This window comes from Crocodylus siamensis, chromosome 2, assembly GCF_052110815.1.
Source record: "Crocodylus siamensis isolate JL-2025a chromosome 2, ASM5211081v1, whole genome shotgun sequence".
NCBI classification, from domain to species: Eukaryota; Metazoa; Chordata; order Crocodylia; family Crocodylidae; genus Crocodylus; species Crocodylus siamensis.
The window spans coordinates 174,753,234-174,771,079 of record NC_143396.1 but is presented as its reverse complement, the minus strand read 5'-3'; the positions used below and the strand labels follow the sequence as shown (position 1 = coordinate 174,771,079).

At 50.4% G+C, this 17,846-nt stretch overlaps 1 protein-coding gene across 1 annotated transcript; it reads right to left on the bottom strand.

Moving 5' to 3' along the window:
* Positions 1-4,731: 4,731 nt before the first annotated feature.
* LOC149871357 (uncharacterized) lies at positions 4,732-6,102 on the bottom strand. The gene has a single exon (XM_090034919.1). It carries the CDS (start codon positions 6,100-6,102, stop codon positions 4,930-4,932), a length of 1,173 nt encoding a protein of 390 aa, XP_089891045.1. The 3' UTR covers positions 4,732-4,929.
* Between the last annotated feature and the right edge of the window lie 11,744 nt (positions 6,103-17,846).

Sequence of the window (17,846 nt, the reverse complement as noted above, 5' to 3'; positions counted from 1 at the left end):
AATGTTGTAGACATTGGTATCAGAACGGACTGGCCAAGTTCGCTGATGACACCAGACTTTGGGGTAGAGTGTCCACACCTGAGAATAGAATGGTGATCCAGGCCAACCTAGACAGGCTCAGAAAATACATGGATGAAAACTCGATGGCATTCAACACTGAAAAATGCAAGGTACTAGGCCTGTGGGAGTCGGCAGGGATACAATCTGGCTTCAGATCTGGCCACTTTAGATACCAGGGATCCGATCCAGAGCTTGGGACCAGGTTTTTGCTTCGATCCGGCCAAAGCGGCTCTGAAGCTTTGGAGCTACCTTGGAGATCCAGCCATAGGATATAATGGGGAATCAATGAAATATCTGTTACTTTGTTTTTTGTCCAATTTGGATGAAATGTCCTGGGAATGTGACCTCTGCTGAGAGCATGAAGCTTGCCAAGTTTCAATTAGAGCAGTGCAGGGGTTTGGGAGGAGCTGTACCCCAAATTCTTGAAAGCCAACCCCATGTCACAGCTGTATGTTACAACACAGAGGGGTCAAAACTGCATGGATGGTGGCTCTTACTGAGGCCACAAAGCCCACCAAGTTTCAAGGAAATTGGTGCAAGGGTTTGGGAGGAACTGCACCTCAAGCTGCAGACAAGCAAAACTCGTGCCATGGGTGACCCTGCGTGTGTTAAGGCGCGTCAGGGTGACAGCTGCAGGGATGGTGGCCCCTGCTGCGGCCACAACGCCTGCCAGCTGTGGAGGAGATGGGTGCAGGGAGTTCTGGGGCCCAGCACCCCTGGCTGCTGCTGGGCAAAACTCGTGCCAAGACTGTGTCTGTCTTGGGGCAGCTGATTGTCTGTATTAAGTCTTTCCTCTTCTTAGCCTGATTTTGTAGGTACTAATTGATGTTCGTTAAGTTGTTATGTAGTAGCTAGGTCCTGTGTATTGAGCTGGTCCCTGAGTCCCTGGTCCCCAAGTGAATCATGATGGATTGGTAACTGGGAACACAGCAGGTTAGCAGCCAGGCCTGCAGCAGTGTCTCCCCTCCCCGCCCCAGACAAACATAGTCAGTTCCACAAGCACCCCTGGCATGAGTTTTACTTGTCTGCAGCTTGAGGGGCAGTTCTTCCCAAACCTCTGCACTGATCTTCTTGAAACTTGGCAGACTTTGTGGCCTCAGTAAGAGCTACCAGCCCTGCAGTTTTCATGCTGCTATGTTGTAATGCCTAGACGTGACATGAGTTTTGCTTTCAAGAATTTAGGGTGCCATTCCCCCCCAAACCCCTGCACTGATCTTCTTGAAACTTGGCAGGATTCACCCTCTCTGCAGAGTCTATCACCCCTAAAAATTTCATCCAAATCAGACAAAAAAACCAACAAAGTTATAAATATTTTATTGTTTCCCCATTATACCCTATGACTGGATCTCTGAGGTGGCTCCGAACCACTCCAGGAAGCCTAACGAGGCAGTGCTTTGACCCGAATGTGCTGCTTCAGACCCCAAAGTGTCCCAAGTTTCTTTGGAACTGAAGCTCTGTCCGAAGCCTTGCACAGCCCTACAAGGTACTCCACATTAGGGAAAAAAATACCGCAGCAAGCTTATAGGCTTGGCGGTGCCATGCTTATTAGCACCATGACTGAAAAGGACTTGGGGGTCATGATTGACCACAAGATGAATATGAGCCACCAATGAGATGTTGCAGCTGGTAAAATGAGCCAAACTCTGGCTTGTATCCATAGATGCTTCTCAAGCAAAACCCAGGATGTCATCCTCCCACTGTACTCGGTTTGGTGGGGCCGCAGCTGGAGTACTGCATCCAATTCCAGGCTCCACAATTTAAAAAGGATGTGGAGAAGCTTGAGAGAGTCCAGAGAAGAGCCACGCACATGATCAGAGGTCAGGAAAGCAGACCTAACGGTGACAGGCTGAAAGCTATGGGACTCTTCAGTCTGGAAAAGCGCAGAGTCAGGGGGAACCTGGTGGCTGCCTGTAAGTATATAAGGGGTATGCACCATGACCTGGGGGAACACCTATTCACCAGAGCGTCCTAAGGGATGACAAGGTCAAATGGTCACAAACTCCTCCAAGACCATTTCAGGCTGGACATAAGTAAGAACTTCTTTACTGTTCAAGCCCCAAAGGCCTGTAACAGCCTGCCTCCAGAGGTGGTGCAAGCACCTACTCTGGACTCTTTTAAGAGACATTTGGATATTTATGTTGCTGGGATCTTTTGATCCCAGCTGACTTCCTGCCCCTGGGGCAGGGGGCTGGACTCAGTGATCTTCCGAGGTCTCTTCCAGCCCTAATGTCTATGAAATCTATGAAATCTATTTTGGTTTGAATTGATATCTTTTATTAGACCAACTTGGAGATGGGTTGATGTTTCTAGCAAACTTTCAGATAAAACAGTATCCTTTTTCAAGCAAAGTGGCATGCAGAAGGGGGTGACTCCCCTGTGTATACTGGGGAATCTGCCAGTAGTAGTTAGTGGGCATAGACTACTGACAAATTCTCCGGTATACACAGGGGAGTCACCCCCTTCTGTACTCCACTTAGAAGGTCAAGGATGGTTATTTTGAATATTTTGATCTATGAGTGAAGACACCTTCTCAGTGTCAATTCTGAAAGGAGAACAAGATCCTTAAGGAGAACCAGAATAACCATCAAAAAATGGAGACCAGAGCTTGGTCAATGACACGTTGCTTAACCCCAATAAAAAGAAATAGATCCATCTCCAATCACATACAAAGAACGGTCACAGTTATCTGGTTGTGGAGAAGTCTCAGGACCTTGATGTATTTTTCAGGCCATCCAAATCTAGCCAGAGCTTTCCACAAGGCTTCCTCCATGCACATTTTTGATACAGGCTTTTTGTGGTGAAGGACTGCGTGATGATAAGTATAAACCAAAGAAATACAGGACAGACCATGGTCACCAGTTATGGCTAGTGAATAGTGGGATGTTTTGCTACTTTGTTCTGTACATAGGTTTCATTCTTAGTAAAAGGTTTATCTTAAAACCAGTCTGGTGTGTGAAGAAGATGCTACTAGTTTCACATTTCAGAATGTAAAATCTAGGCTCCATGTGCTGCTTATGTCCTGCATGGAGGCCTTGATGTGAGACTTATGGGATCTATGGGACCTGGTTAAGGCCCTCTGTGCAGAAAGTAAAACTTAATCTGCATTGTGAATGGGCTCTTTGAGTTTCTATCTGAGGGTCTCTATGACATGAAATCCCCATGGCAGAATAAACAGGGCCTGTGTTCCACATATGCTTATCTCTTATGACCACCAAGGAGGTGGCAATCTCACCTAAAGGCCAGTGGCATGAGTTGTATTCATCACAGAAAGACAGAGCTGTTTAGCTGGGGACTGAGAGGACTGAATCAGGAAACCTGGGTCCTGACTAAAAGCTCTGATTTACTGAGCAACTTTAGCTAGGACAGAAGAGAGGGGACTCATGGCAAGAAGAGTGAAATGTGCAGAATGAATATAATAATCACTTGCTTTATATCACAGAGGTCAGGTTGTGAAGCTTGATTGCTATTTGTAAGGGATTTCTGGGGTCCTCAGGTTGAAGTTGCTCCAGAAGCACAAACAATATAACTCTTAATTGCAGAACTGCAGGCAATCAGTAATGGCAACGGGAAAACATAGTAGGTTGCTTTATTTTTAAAAAATCAGCTATTCCTGATGATTTAATAGCAAAGATTAGAGAAAGAGAGACAGAATGTGGGAAGTGAATGCACTGGGGATGGGGGACAGGGCAGGGGGCTGCAAGGATCTAGTGCTGTTTTTCTGAATCAGGGCCATCCTCTCCTGACATAAATTACAAACTGTCCAGCAGGAAAGGATCAATCATGACTCCTTTCCTCTTCCTTTTCTTGGCCAGTCCCCCATATGCCTTTGTTAACAGGGTGGCCTGCCACTTTAAGAGCCAACCTTAAAGGCTGGAGCCAGCCAGCCAACCCTGTTCAAAGAGCAGGTCTGGTGATGCAGCAGGTTCCTAAAAGAGGGAGGCTAATGGGAAGGAGTCCCTGGGAGCAGCAGCCTCCAGTGCACAAGAAGATTATTTTATCCAGTATTTTTGCTGAAATTCTGTTGAAGAATAAGTCCATGCCCTCAAACATTTGGGTGGAGCAATGAGGCCTTCCTGGACTGGGGAAACAGGCTACTTGCTTTATACACAGGCAGGCAGGTCATTGTATGCTCCCCTTCCCCTTATGCCAGGAGTGTATAGGTATGGTGGAGTGTAAAATCTATCTCAGGAGAAAGCAGGGCACCTTCAACCAGACTTACACCAGCAGAGGGTTTCCCAGGCAAGGGGAGTTATTTGCTTGTTATTTCCACTTGATTTTAAGGTCATTATGTGCTACTTAAGGGATGCAAAGTGGTTTTTCAGAGCCAAAGAATATAATCAACTTGCTTCAGGGCATGAAACACCTGCTAACTTTTGGGGCAGGAGCTTTTTTGGAGGACAGGTTTTCCAATAATTGTTTACTGCTGGGGTTCTCTCACCTTCCTCTAAAAGTAGCTGGTGATAGATAAACAGATTGACTTTTATTAGTAGATGTTTTGGTTGGGGAATCCAGGAAAAAGATGACAATGTTGAGATGGAAATACAAAGCGCCCGAGCGAGGGACTAACAATCCAGGGTGGGGGAGAGGAGTGGAACGCAACTAGGTTACATATCATACAATGTTAGCCAACTAAGCCCGGGGGTGGAGGGGTGTGGAGGGGGGAGGGGGGAGGGGGGGATCGCGACGCTGAGAGGGAAAGAAGATAGATACACACATACCCGTTACAGTGGTCCGCGATGTTGAAGGAAGTGGCTCGGAGTGAGCGTCTCAGTCCATAAAGTCCGATCGCGGGGGTCCTCTTCGGGTGGGGCGGGGTCGTCCGTGGCGGCGAAGTCCTCTCGACGCGAAGCGAGGCGGTGGGGGGGCGGTTCAGGCGGCGGCGTCCTCCGGGTCCGGTCCGGCGGCGGCTGGTCTGGAGGGGTCGATGAACTGGCGGTGGCCCGTGATGTGCTCCACGTAGATGTCGCGGGACCAGCGGATGGTGTCGGACACCATGAGGCAGCGCATCAGCTTGGCGTAGCGGCGGGAAACGCGGCAGGCGCGGAGGACGCTCTCGTTGTTGGGGTCCCAGGCTCCGAGCGTCCCCACGATGAGCGCGTCCACCGTCACGTCGTAGCCGTGGCTCCTCAGGGTGGCGGCCAGCGGGGCGTACTTCTCCCGCTTGCGAGCCCGGGCCTCGGTGAAGGCTTGGCGCCGGTTCTCGAAGGGGATGGTGACGTCCACCATCACGATCTTTTTGGCCTCGTGGTCCGTGACGACGATGTCGGGGCGCAGCTGGCTCTCGCAGCCCGGGACGGTGCGGTTCACGGAGATCTCCCCCGTCCCGGCCGGGATGGCTCGCACCAGGCGGTCCTGGACAGCGTTGTGGCGCAGCTGCCAGGCTCTGGCGTGCGGCCTGCAGCTGCACAGCACGTGGGGGAGGGTCTCCAGCGCGTAGCCGCACCTTCGGCACCTCTTGTCCCGGTGGCCGAAGCGCACGGCCCCGTTCAGAGGCAGGCAGTTGAGGCGGGCGCGGTGGAGGAAGCGCCAGTCCGCAAAGCGCGTGAAGCTCCCGCTGGGCATGAAGTGGTTGCTAGCGTCCCACTTCGAGGTGGCGTCGAAGACCTTGCCCTGGTCGGGTTTGGCCCTCAGGTCGCCGGCGTACTTGTTGCGGACGGCGTCCTTCAGGAACCTCTCCAGGAAGGTCCTCATGCGGGGCGTGACGGTGATGCGGTCGGCGTGCGGGGCTGGGCGCAGGCAGACTCCCAGCTCCCGACCCTCCTCGGTCCAGCTCCAGGCGCAGCCGATGCGGTTCCCGAGGCGGCGCGTGGCGTTGCGGGTTCGGCTCCACAGCGAGGCAAAGTCCCCGCCGTCCCGGCTGAACTCGCCCTCGAGCGAGCCGCTGAGGAAGGTGGCCAGGTGTTGTCCGGCGGGCTGCCGCCCGGTCCTCTTGCGGGCGGTCTCCTCCAGGGCACTGGCGGCGATGGTACTTACCGTGGCGTCCGGGCAGGTGAGGAGGCGGAAGGCGTGGGTCACTACCGCGATGTCGCACAGGTCTCCCATGCGGGGCACGTTGGCACCTCCTTGTCGGTAGGGGATGTGCAGGACCTCATTGCTGGCCCGCAGCGGCAGGTGCAGCCACTTCTTGAGCAGCCGCCGGATCTCGGTGTCCGCCTTCTTGAGGGGCGTCTTGGGGACCGCCGAGCCCCTCAGGACGAACGCGACGCAGGGGATGAGGAAGGTGTTCACCGCGTCGATCTTCTGCCAGGGGGCCAGCAGGGACGAGTCCAGCTTGCGGGCGTCCTGCACGATCCCAGCGAACTGATCCAGTAGGAAAGTAGGGGCCAATCTTTGGCAGGCATGCCACAGATTAGTCCTGCACTCTCCCTGGGTGACACACTGATACCTTTCCCCTGTCCAATCTGTTGCTGTAGTTTCTGCCCTCCCTTCCACTAGGCTGCCTCTACCCTCCTACATTCAGTGCACAGAGGCTACCCACGCCACTTGCCGCTAAGCATGCTACAGGTTGGCCATTAGGGGTGTGCGAAATGGGCAATATTAGATCCAGATTCGGTCCGAATCAGGGACAGTAATTCAAGTTGTTGATTTGGATCACTGTCCCAATTTGATTTGGCCAAATCTGAATCTGAAGATTCGATGCTGATTCAGAGAATCAGCAATTTGGCCATAGGCACAGCTTTAAATGTTTTTTCTACAAACCTCGAGGTACCAGATGTGGCTTGTGAATGCTGTGGTGGTGGGGTGGATGCAGCATCCCACAGGAGTGCGGGGGAGCCCCCCACATGCTCAGCAGAGGACCCGGAAGTGGACCAGAAATATTTCCCAGCCCTCTGGCTCAGTGATTGGTTGCGGGGAGACCCTGGGCCCCCCCAGACCAAGGAGGCACCAGTCACCAAGCTGGGGGGCAAGGGGCAGGTCCCCCGTGCACTGCATGGCACACCCGGAAGTGGACCGGAAGTGCTTCTGGTCCACTTCCGGGTCTGCCACCAAGCACACGGGGGACCTACCCACCCCACACTCCTGTGGGACACTCCATCTGCCCCACCATTGCAGCCTTCATGAACCACCTGATACCTTGAGGTAAGTAGAAAAAACATAGCTGTGTCTATGTCCAAATCATCAAATTGCTCTGAATCTCTCCGATTCAATTCAGAGAGGTCTCCTGATTCGATTTGGATTTGGAGATTCGACCGCTAAATTGAGCCGAATTTCCACTGAATCGAATCAGTGACTGAAGCTTTGCACAGCCCTACTGGCCATCCCTGCAGCAGGGCAACTGCTATGTCCCAGCTATGGATGTACTCCACAAAACTTTAACATGTACAGTAGAAGCCACAGTACTATTCACTATCTCCAGTGACTCCAAAAGCCTGGCTTGCCTGACAGCAAATTACACCAGGCAATAAATGAACTTGCACTGTGTGATTTCACAGGTCAAAAGTAAAATGGGGAAAGGAAGGAAAAAAAATCCTCCAGGCTCCATTTCAACCCCCATTGCAGCCAGACAGGTTCCAGCTTAAATCAAGCAACACAGTTTTTCATTCTGAATGAATCACTGCTAAAGTGAAATGGGAATAAGCAGCCAACCAAATTTCCCTACACCTCTGCCTCTCTAGTGCCTAAATGATTTGTGATACTTTGTCCATGGCTAATAATTAGTTTTCCACTTCCCTGCTGGAGGGCAAAAATAAATTGTATCTGAAATGTTGCAACTCATTTTCAGATTTCAAATGGCCACATCCCCATACCTGACACAGGGTGAGAAGAGAGTGTAATGATTCTCAGGAAATCCCAAAGTACTGGAAATGAAGCGTAAGGATTCTTCATGGATAAATATGTGATCTAATCTACTGCATCTCTCTACATTCATCTAATGTAAAGGACCCATCCATGTATCCTTTGTGGTCTTGTGAAGTGCATCTCAACATAGGAATGAGGCAATGGAAGGGTAATATGGTCATTATGCTTCAATTTTGATGCAAGATTTGCAGGATCTTTAGTTTGCCTGGTCACACTAGGTAAGCGGGCACCCATCAGTTGATTTGTATCGGCAATTACATGATTTGGAGTCAACAAATTCAAAGTCAGTGTACAATGGTTGTGTCTGCAAAGGCTGCCAGTGTGATGGCAGTCAAACTATCACCTGATGAGAACCTTTTTAACCTTTCTAGACAAGGAATCATGAGAGAAGATGAAGGCTTTGAGTGTCTGTCAATGGACAAGAAATTTGTGTGCTAATGAAATTTGCTGAAAATACAAAGATTTTGAAGTATTGGCAATACAAAGGAGGATCAGAATATCATGCCATATGAGGAAAAGCTGAGGGACCTGGGCCTCTTTAGCCTAAAGAAGAGAAGGTTGAGAGGGGACTTGATAGCAGCTTACTGTTATGTCAGAGGAGTGCATCAGGAGCTTGGTGAACAACTGTCCACTAGGGCACCCCCAGGGAAGACCAGGCCCAGTGGACACAAAATCTTGAAAGGCCGCTTCAGGATTAATACCAGGAAAAACTCCTTCACAGTCAAGGTGTCCAGACTGTGGAATATACTCCTTCCAGAGGTGGTGCAGTCAGTGGCAATTCACAGAGGGTGCACGGGGGTGCATACGCACTCCCTGAGAGTGCTGGTGCACCCCGTCAGGCTGCGCTCCCTATTTATTTGGGTGGCGGGCAGGGGGGTAGGCAGAAGTGCCGGTGTCCCTGGCCACAGAGCAGGGCTGCCAGCAAAAGCAGCCGCACTGCTTCTGGAAGTGGCCGTAGGACTTCTGGAAGCAGCACGATTGCTTTTTGGTGAGTGTGATCAGCTGCCGGGGACCCCCCCTTCCCCCCAGTTGCTGACTGGTGTTAGCGGGGGTTTGTGCCCCCCCCGACTCAACAGGCACCAGTTGCCCATGGGTGCAATCACCTACACTGAAGGTTTTCAAGAGGAGACTAGACAGTCACCTCGCTGGGGTCACCTAACCCCAGTTATCTTCCTGCCTAGAGTGGAGTGGGGGTGGACCCAATGATCTGCAAGGTCCCTTCTAGCCCCTAACAATCTATGAATCTATGAATCATGCAGGGGAAAGATTGGAAGACTTTTGGGACTAGAGTAATAGAAGTGGGTAGAAATATAATGGTATTGAGTGCAATATTAAGGGCTAATAATAATAGCTATATCATTTGGAAGTCATAGAGTAAGTGAAAGATCAGGATGTTTTAAATTCACAGGCTGGCAACCTTTTTCAGGCTGTGGGCTAGAACAACCTGTCTTTGGTTCAATGAAGGTCAGGTGGCTTCAGCAGTGCATCAGTAGCAGTGGAGGGAAGCAGCAGGGGGTGGTGCTTTTTTGCACGACCTCAGAGCTATGCAGCTGGGAGCTGTGCCCCTGATGCCACTTTTTTCTCCCAACCCCCATAACAGATTTGAACCCACAAAGGAAGTTGAAAGCTTCTTCCACACTGTTCCTGCCTCTCCCTGCTGCCACCCTCACCCCTTGCCCTGCCCTGCCCTGCCCTGCCCTGCCCTGCCCTGCCCCTTCCCGCACCCAGCTTGGACAAGCTGCACTCACACTGCAGCTGGGGAAGGGAGGGAAAGGAGGGGGGTGGGCAGGGAAAAGGGGCGGCATATCCTGGTACAGCTTCCAGCTCACCACCCAGTGCAGCCCATAGCTGCTCAGCACCAGCACAGGTATGGGCACATGCAGAGCTCTTTGGATCCATGGGCCAGATCCAATAGTTTCATAGGCCAGGTCTAGTCCATGGGCTGTATGTTGCTGACCCCTGTTTTAGTCTATCAGAGGATGGCTATAAACCACCAATTTGAGGGAGCCATGAAAAAGGCACATGAAATCCCAAGATATGTCAGATGAGGTATTTTCAGTAAAGATAGGGAAGTAGTAATACTGTTGAACAAGACTTTGGTGAATCATCACCTGGATGACTGCACTGACCTGGTCACCTGTCTTCAGGAAAGATGAATTCAAGCTCTCACAGGTTTGGAAAAGGGATACTAGGCTGATCAGGGGACTAGAGAGCCTAACATATTAGAGGAAAGGAAGAGGGCTTGCCTTTTTGTCTTGTTTTGTTTTAAGTCTGTCTAAACAATGGTTGAATAGGGAACATGATTGCTGCCTATGGACACAAGCAGGGAAATATACACCAGGGAGAGGAGAGCTATTTAAGCTAGAGGACAATACTGGCAAAGGAACAAATGCGTATAAATTAAACTGGCATGTAAAAGTTTAGACTGGAGATTAAAAGAAGGTTTCTAACTCTTGGAGGGATGACCCAAGTGGTGGGCCTGGCCTTCATAAAACAAAAGTCACAGATGTTTCTCATTCAGAAGTACAACACAAAGATTATTTGTTCTCCCCTGAGCAGGGAATGGTCCTGTACCAAAACATACCAAATAAAGAAGCCCAATCATTTAGATCAGGGGTTTTCAACCTTTTTAAATAAGTGTACCCCCACCAGCCAGACATGGAGTGCGGGGGTAGGGAAGGAGGGAGAGGGTGGTGTGCAGCTGGATGCGGAGTGGTGGTAGTATGGGGTGGTGGATAGAGGCCGCTGCCACCGCATGCAAGCTTCCCCTTCCCCACATCTGCATCTGACTGGCTGGGTGGCACCTGTGCAGCCCGCAGAGAGGCACTGCTGCCCTCGCCTCTCCCCAGCCGTACTTCTGGGAGGCGGTGGCATGGGCTGGTGGGTGGCAGTGCTCTGTCTCCGCCCACCCGCACATACCCTCTAGGACCTTCCCAAGTACCCCTGGGGGGGTACGCATACCCACAGTTGATGACAACCCCTGATTTAGATTCCCTGCCTGTAGCTCTGCAGGTTTCATCTCAGTGCAGTGGTGCTTCACTGGGCCATCACTCAAACTCCCTCAGGCTGAGACTATTTCTGCAACCACTCCCCCCTAAATTCCCAGGGGTGCTGCTCTCCAGCACATCCTGCCTGCCCTGTCCCACTCTACATATTAAACCCAGAAGCAATGCAGGTGGTGTCCACCCTGGTTGCCCCTCTTGAGCTATCTGCCTCTGGCATGCTTGAGAAAGAATTGTTCCCAGAGTGGCTTCATCGCCTCATTTCTGGATCTGGTGTTCGTGGACCAGGAGCAGGTAGCTGGGACAGGTTCAAGCATCTCCCCAAAGAGCACAAGGGCTGCAGTATAGGTATTTCTTTAGGGAGTTTTTCTCTGGCCTTTTTCCTCCTGAACTGCCACAGATACTAGGGTAATTAGCACCTGTCTTGCCTGGCTAAAATTATGGTACTAAAGCAAGCCAACAAATTCCAAGAGAAACCCTGAAAGGAATGCATGTAAAACCACCACAGCATAATAGCAGATACAAAACACCAAAGTGAGGAGAGGAAAGGCAGGAGGGTGTTTCATACTCCAGCGACGTCACATTGAATCAGTTGTATCACATGCACTGTCGGCTTTATAAGCTGCACTGAACATCACGCTGCCCAGCTATGGAAAACGGTGGGGAAAGGAGGTCTGGAACAGCCTTCTTTTAGGGGCATGAGAGGCAAAACCCCCGCACTAGTATTAAGATGGAACTTCATACACTGATGAAAAGGACTGTGTTTTGCCTGAAAAGGACTGTGTTTTGCCTGCAAAAGAAGGGGATTGGACTCCATAAGCCCAGGAAGTCCCTTTTAATTTTAAGGCTTTTCTGAGTCACTACTGTTTGGAGGAGAGACTGGCTAGAGCTGCCACCTTTTGGCGAGATGCTAAACAAAACATATGTTCTTTATTAGATATGCTGTCCTTCCCAACAAAGGCTCCAGGCAGCTTATAAGAGGGAAAAAACAAGAGGACATGTCTACATGTGCTATTCATGCAACACAATAAACTCCCATGCAATTTGTGCCGGACTTTATTGCTCCCAGGCACCACATTTATACATGCACCTGGGACCACAGCATGTTGAGCTGGATCAGAGCAGCTTCAACTGCTTACATTCCATTAATAGATAGCTTATCAAGTCACTGAGTCAGAGAAGTAGGTCTAGGAGGGACCGCCAGAGGTCATCTAGTCCAACCCCCTGCCTGAAGCAGGATCATCCCTATCCAAACCATCCTATATAAATCCATTGTTTAATCTTAGCAAAACTACAGTCAACCCTGACAAAACCACAAGGCATTAACACCCTAATCTGCCACAGGTAAAGCAGGGGAACCATGATGATTAACATCCTGCTACTACAAAGGTTGTTAAAATACGCTTGAGAGTTCCAAGAAAAGGGCCATGCCCCCTGCTACAGAGGGAGGCAAAAACCCTCAAGAGTCTGTACCAGTCTGACCATGGAGTACAATTCCTTCCTGACCCCAAACATGCTGATCAATCTGCATCTTAGCAGAGGGGCAAGACCCTCTAGACTGAAACCTCCAGCTTTAAGTCCCAGTAGGAGTGTTGGTACACCTCAGTCAAAAAATTGCCAGCCATAACTGCAACCAACCACTAATGTCTCTGAAAACGTGTTTAACCCCCCCCCCCCAAAACACAAAAAAATTCCCTCCCGGCCCCATGCAGAAACCAGCAATGTCCTGAGGTATGGTGGTAGACAGGTCATTTTCAACCTGGAGGAATGTGGGCAGTGGGGTCCCCCAGGGCTCGGTCCTTAGGCCCACACTGTTCAACATCTTCATCAGTGAATTGGACGAGGGAGTGAAAAGCACCCTGTTCAAATTTGCTGATGACACTAAGATGTGAGGAGAAGTGGGCACGCTAGAAGGGAGGGACAGGCTGCGGTTGGATCTGGACAGGTTACAGGGGTGAGTGGATGAGAATAAGATGGGATTCAATACTGACAAGTGCAGGGTACTGCGCCTAGGGAGGAAGAACCAGCAGCATACCTACAACCTGGGGAACTCCCTTCTTGTCAGCACAGAGGCAGAAAAGGATCTTGGAGTCATTATAGACTCCAAGATTAACATGGGCTGACAATGTGGGGATGCAGTCAGGAAGGCCAACCGCACCTTGTCATGGATCCATAGATGCATCACAAGCAGGTCCAAGAAGGTGATCCTCCCCCTCTATATGACATTGGTCAGGCCACAGTTGGAGTACTGCATCCAGTTCTGGGCACCGCACTTCAGGAGGGATGTGGACAACATCAAGAGGGTCCAGAGGAGGGCCACCTGCATGATCAGGGGGCAGCAGGGCAGGCCTTAAGAGGAGGGACTACAAGACCTGAACCTGTTCAGCCTGCACAAGAGAAGGCTGAGAGGGGATCTGGTGGCCATCTATAAACTGGCCAAGGGAAACCAGCAGGCAATGGGAAAGTCCCTGTTCCCCTGAGCACTACTGGGAGTAACAAGGAACAACGGCCATAAGTTGATGGAGAGTAGATGCAGGCTAGATATCAGGAGGCACTACTTCACGGTCAGGGTGGCTAGGATCTGGAACCAACTTCCAAGGGAAGTCTTGCTCGCTCCTACCCTGGGGTTCTTCAAAAGGAGACTAGATAGACACCTTGCCAGGCTCATTTGACCCCAGCATTCTTTCCTGCCTGTGGCAGGGGGTCGGAACTGATGATCTGCTCAGGTCCCTTCCTACCCTACCAACTATGAAACTATGAAATACCCATAGTAGAGCACAGGCATAGCTATGTCTAAACCAACCCTGACCTATGCCTGTCCAGCCTCTCCTTGAACACCTCCAGTGATGAAGAATCCACAACTTCCCTAGGCAGTTAATTCCACTGCCTTACTATGGTAGCAGTGAAGAAGTTTTTCTGGATATCCAATCTAAACGTACTTTGCTGCAACTTCAAGCCACTGATCTATGTCCTACTCTCTTCATACAATCATAGAACCAAAGGGCTGGAAGGGATCCTGAAGGATCATCGGGTCCAGCCCCCCTGCATGAGCAGGAAAGATATCTGGGGGCAGGTGACCCCAGCCAGGTGACCATCCAGTCTTCTCTTGAAGACCTCTAGGGTAGATGATTGCACCACCTCTGGAGGGAGCTTGTTCCATAGTCTGGACACCCTAGTTGTGAAGTTTTTCCTAATGTTCATCCTGCAACTATCTTCCAGGAGTTTGTGGCCATTGTTTCTAGTTTTTCCCCAGGCGCCCTGGTGAACAGTTGTTCACCAAGCCCCTGATGTACACCTCAGATATAGCGGTAAGCCACAATCAGGTCCTTCTCTCAGCCTTCTTTTCTTTAGGCTGAAGAATCTGAGATCCCTCAGCCTCTCCTCATATGGCTTGCCATGCAAGTTCCTGATCATACGGGTGGCCCTCCTCTGGATCCTCTCGAGCTTTAGCACATCCTTGTTGAAGTGTGGCACCCAAAACTAGACACATTACTCCAGCTATGGTTACACCAATGTTCAGTATAGCAGGAGAATCACTTCTTTGGATTTACTGGAGATGCATCAATTGATGCATGCCAGAGTTTTATTGGTTCTAGTGGCTACTGTGTCGTACTGCCAGCTCATATTAATTCTGGGGTCTATTATTACTCCCAAATCCCTTTCATTTGTAGTGCTGGTCAGGTTAGTGATGCCCAGCCTGTAGGTTTGCTGGGGGTTCTTCCTTCCCAGATGCAACACTTTGCATTTCTCTATGTTGAACCGCATCTGGTTCCATTCTGCCCAACATGCCAGCCTGTCTAGGTCTCTTGTATCTGCAGCCTATCTGCAGGTGTGTCCACACAACCCCATATCTTGGTGTCATCCTCAAACTTGGCCAATGGGCTATTCACATCCTCATCTAGGTCGTTCATGAAGATATTGAACAGCATTGGGCCAAGTACCAACCCCTGGGGTATGCTGGTGCCCACATCTCACCAGGATGACCCCGATCCATTCATTTGGACTCTCTGCGTCCTACCTTGCAACCAGTTTCGCACCCACTTGATAGTCCCACAGTTGAGCCCAATATCTTCCAGTTTTCTGATCAGTACCTCACAGGATACCAGGTCAAAGGCTTTCTGGAAGTTGAAGTATATGATGTCAACCACTTCAGCAAGAGAGAAAAGGTGTTTTCCTTCTTCATTATGACAGTCTTTTGGGTATAGTGAAGACTGCTATCATGTCCCCTCTTAGTACCTTTTCCTCAAACTGAAGATGTCTACCTCCTTCACCCTGTCCTTATATGACTTGACTTCCAAGCCCCTTATCATTTTTGTCACCTGCTTCTAGATCCTCTCTAACTTCTCCATGTCCTTTTTAAAACATGGAACCTAAAACTGCACCCAGTACTCTAGCTAAGGCCTAACCAGTGCTGAGTACATAGTCATTATGATCTCCTGTGTCTTGCACCTAATGCTTCTATTGATGCATCCCCTTTTGTGCAGCTGCATCACACTGCAGATGCATCTCTTAGGAACTGAAATGTTCTGCTTCCCATATTTCCTCCTTCTTATGTATTTTTCTTTAACCATGAGAGCGATATTGACAAAGCACTGCATTCTGCTCCAAATGCCCGTAGCTGGAACTGGTGCTGCATTCTCCCTCACCCCATTAATCTTGGTGCTAGTGTCTAAAATAAATGCTACATTGACCTTTTGTGAATGCATATGGACTCAGATGGGTCTCAAGGACTTTCTAGAGGCCTCCAGATCAGTCCTGTCTCTGGTATCATCAGCATTTCTATAGCAACCAAGTGTGATGTCAAACAAAGGACTGTATTTTTGGTGAGAACAGCAGGAACCAATGAACTCTTCATGAGCAAAGATCCAATTTTCATGCAAATTTGTCATGTAATGTCTGCAGCGACTGCTGTTTATTAGTCTGATCATAATTATCTTACTGTTACCTTGCTGTCCCCCATCTGTCATACCCACCTATTGTCTCATTTTGTAGTTAGACAAAGCTATATACTCTTTGGAAAAGGGGTTATCTTGTTGACGTGGATATGATGCAAGTACACCATTCTAATATTATAAAAGCCTTAGTTTGTCTGCCTGTAAGGCTTTATTTGCACTATGACTGGCTGACTGAAACAACTAATCAGAGTGCTCCAAAAGCATTTGGACAGGAGATGGCAGGGACACAGGGGGCGAGTGGGGGAGGGCTTGCTCCCTGCAGGCGGTGGCGATAGAGTGGGGGGGAACAGGCCCGTTCCTCCCTGGCTGGATGAGAAACAGGGCAGGGCCAGATATGGGGGGATGTGGAGGGATGTGGAGCTGCCAGGGCCTGACAAAAGCTGACAGGGAGGGGGAGGAGGAAGGGAAGTTGTGGGGGCATGGTGACAGCACCCCGCCTCTGCTGCTGCACCCTAACAACAGCCCTGAAGGGGGGCGGGAGTGGGTTTGGCCCTGAAATGGCTGGGACGGGGGGGGAGGGGGAGCAGACCTGTTTGTCCCCTCCCCTCACCAGATGAGAAGTGGGGGCAGGGCTGGATGAGGACTCTGTCCCTGCCTGCTATGATGGCAGGGAGCACACTGCTGCTGCCCCGCCACTGCTGGGCCCAGACAAAAGCCGGCAGGGAGGAGGAGAAGGGGTACGGTGACTGCACCCTGCTGCAGGGCCCTCCCAACAGCTGGGATGGAGAAATTTCATAGATTTCATAGATTTCATAGACATTAGGGCTGGAAGGGACCTCGGGAGATCATCGAGTCCAGCCCCCTGCCCAAAGGGCAGGAAGTCAGCTGGGGTCATAGGATCCCAGCAAGATAAGCATCCAATTTACTCTTGAAGGTGTTCAATGTAGGTGCTTGAACCACCTCCGCTGGCAGACTGTTCCAGACCTTGAGGGCTCGGACAGTAAAGAAATTCTTCCTTATGTCCAGCCTGAAACGGTCTTGCAGGAGTTTGTGACCATTCGACCTCGTCATCCCTTGGGGCGCTCTGGTGAACAGACGTTCCCCCAGATCCTGGTGGTCACCCCTGATAAACTTATAGGTGGCCATCAGATCACCCCTGAGCCTGCGCTTTTCCAGGCTAAAGAGTCCCATGGCTCTCAGCCTGTCATTGTAAGATCTGTTTTCCTGACCTCTGATCATGCGCGTGGCTCTCCTCTGGACTCTCTCAAGCTTCTCCACATCCTTTTTGAATTGTGGAGCCCAAAACTGGACGCAGTACTCCAGCTGCGGCCTCACCAAGGCCGAGTACAAGGGGAGAATGATGTCCCAGGATTTGCTCGAGAAGCATCTATGGATGCAAGCCAGCGTTGTGGTCGCTTTACTAACCGCAGCATCGCATTGCAGGCTCATGTTCATCTTGTGGTCAATGATGACCCCCAAGTCTCTTTCTTCTGTAGTGCTAGCCATCGTAGCACTGCCGAGCCTATAAGGAAGCTGCAGGTTTTTCCTCCCAGGGTGGAGAACCTTGCATTTTTCGGTGTTAAACACCATCAGGTTCTCGTCCGCCCGTTTGCTGAGCTTGTCCAGTTCAGCCTGGATCACCCGCCTATCTTCTGGCGTGGATGCTTTGCCCCAAAGTTTGGTGTCATCGGCGAACTTGGCCAGTCCACTCCTGACTCCAATGTCCACATCATTAATGAAGATGTTGAACAGTATGGGTCCAAGGACAGAGCCTTGAGGGACCCCACTGGTCACAGGGCACCACAATGAGTGACTGCCATCAATTACAACCCTCTGGGTTCGACCACGGAGCCAATTTCCCAGCCAGCGGATCGTGGTGGAGCCAAGGCCACAACTGGCCAGTTTGGCCAAGAGGTGATCATGGGATACCAGATTGAAGGCTTTTTTGAAGTCAAGATATATGACATCAATCTCTTCTCCCTTGTCCAGGTGATAGGTTACCCGGTCATAGAAGGAGATGAGATTGGTCAAACAAGACCTACCTGCAACAAACCCGTGCTGGCTATCCCTTAGAATGTTAGCCTGGGCC

Excerpts from the sequence above, each read along its gene's own strand:
- LOC149871357 (XM_090034919.1), bottom strand. The coding sequence starts at position 6,102 with ATGGGAGACCTGTGCGACATCGCGGTAGTGACCCACGCCTTCCGCCTC.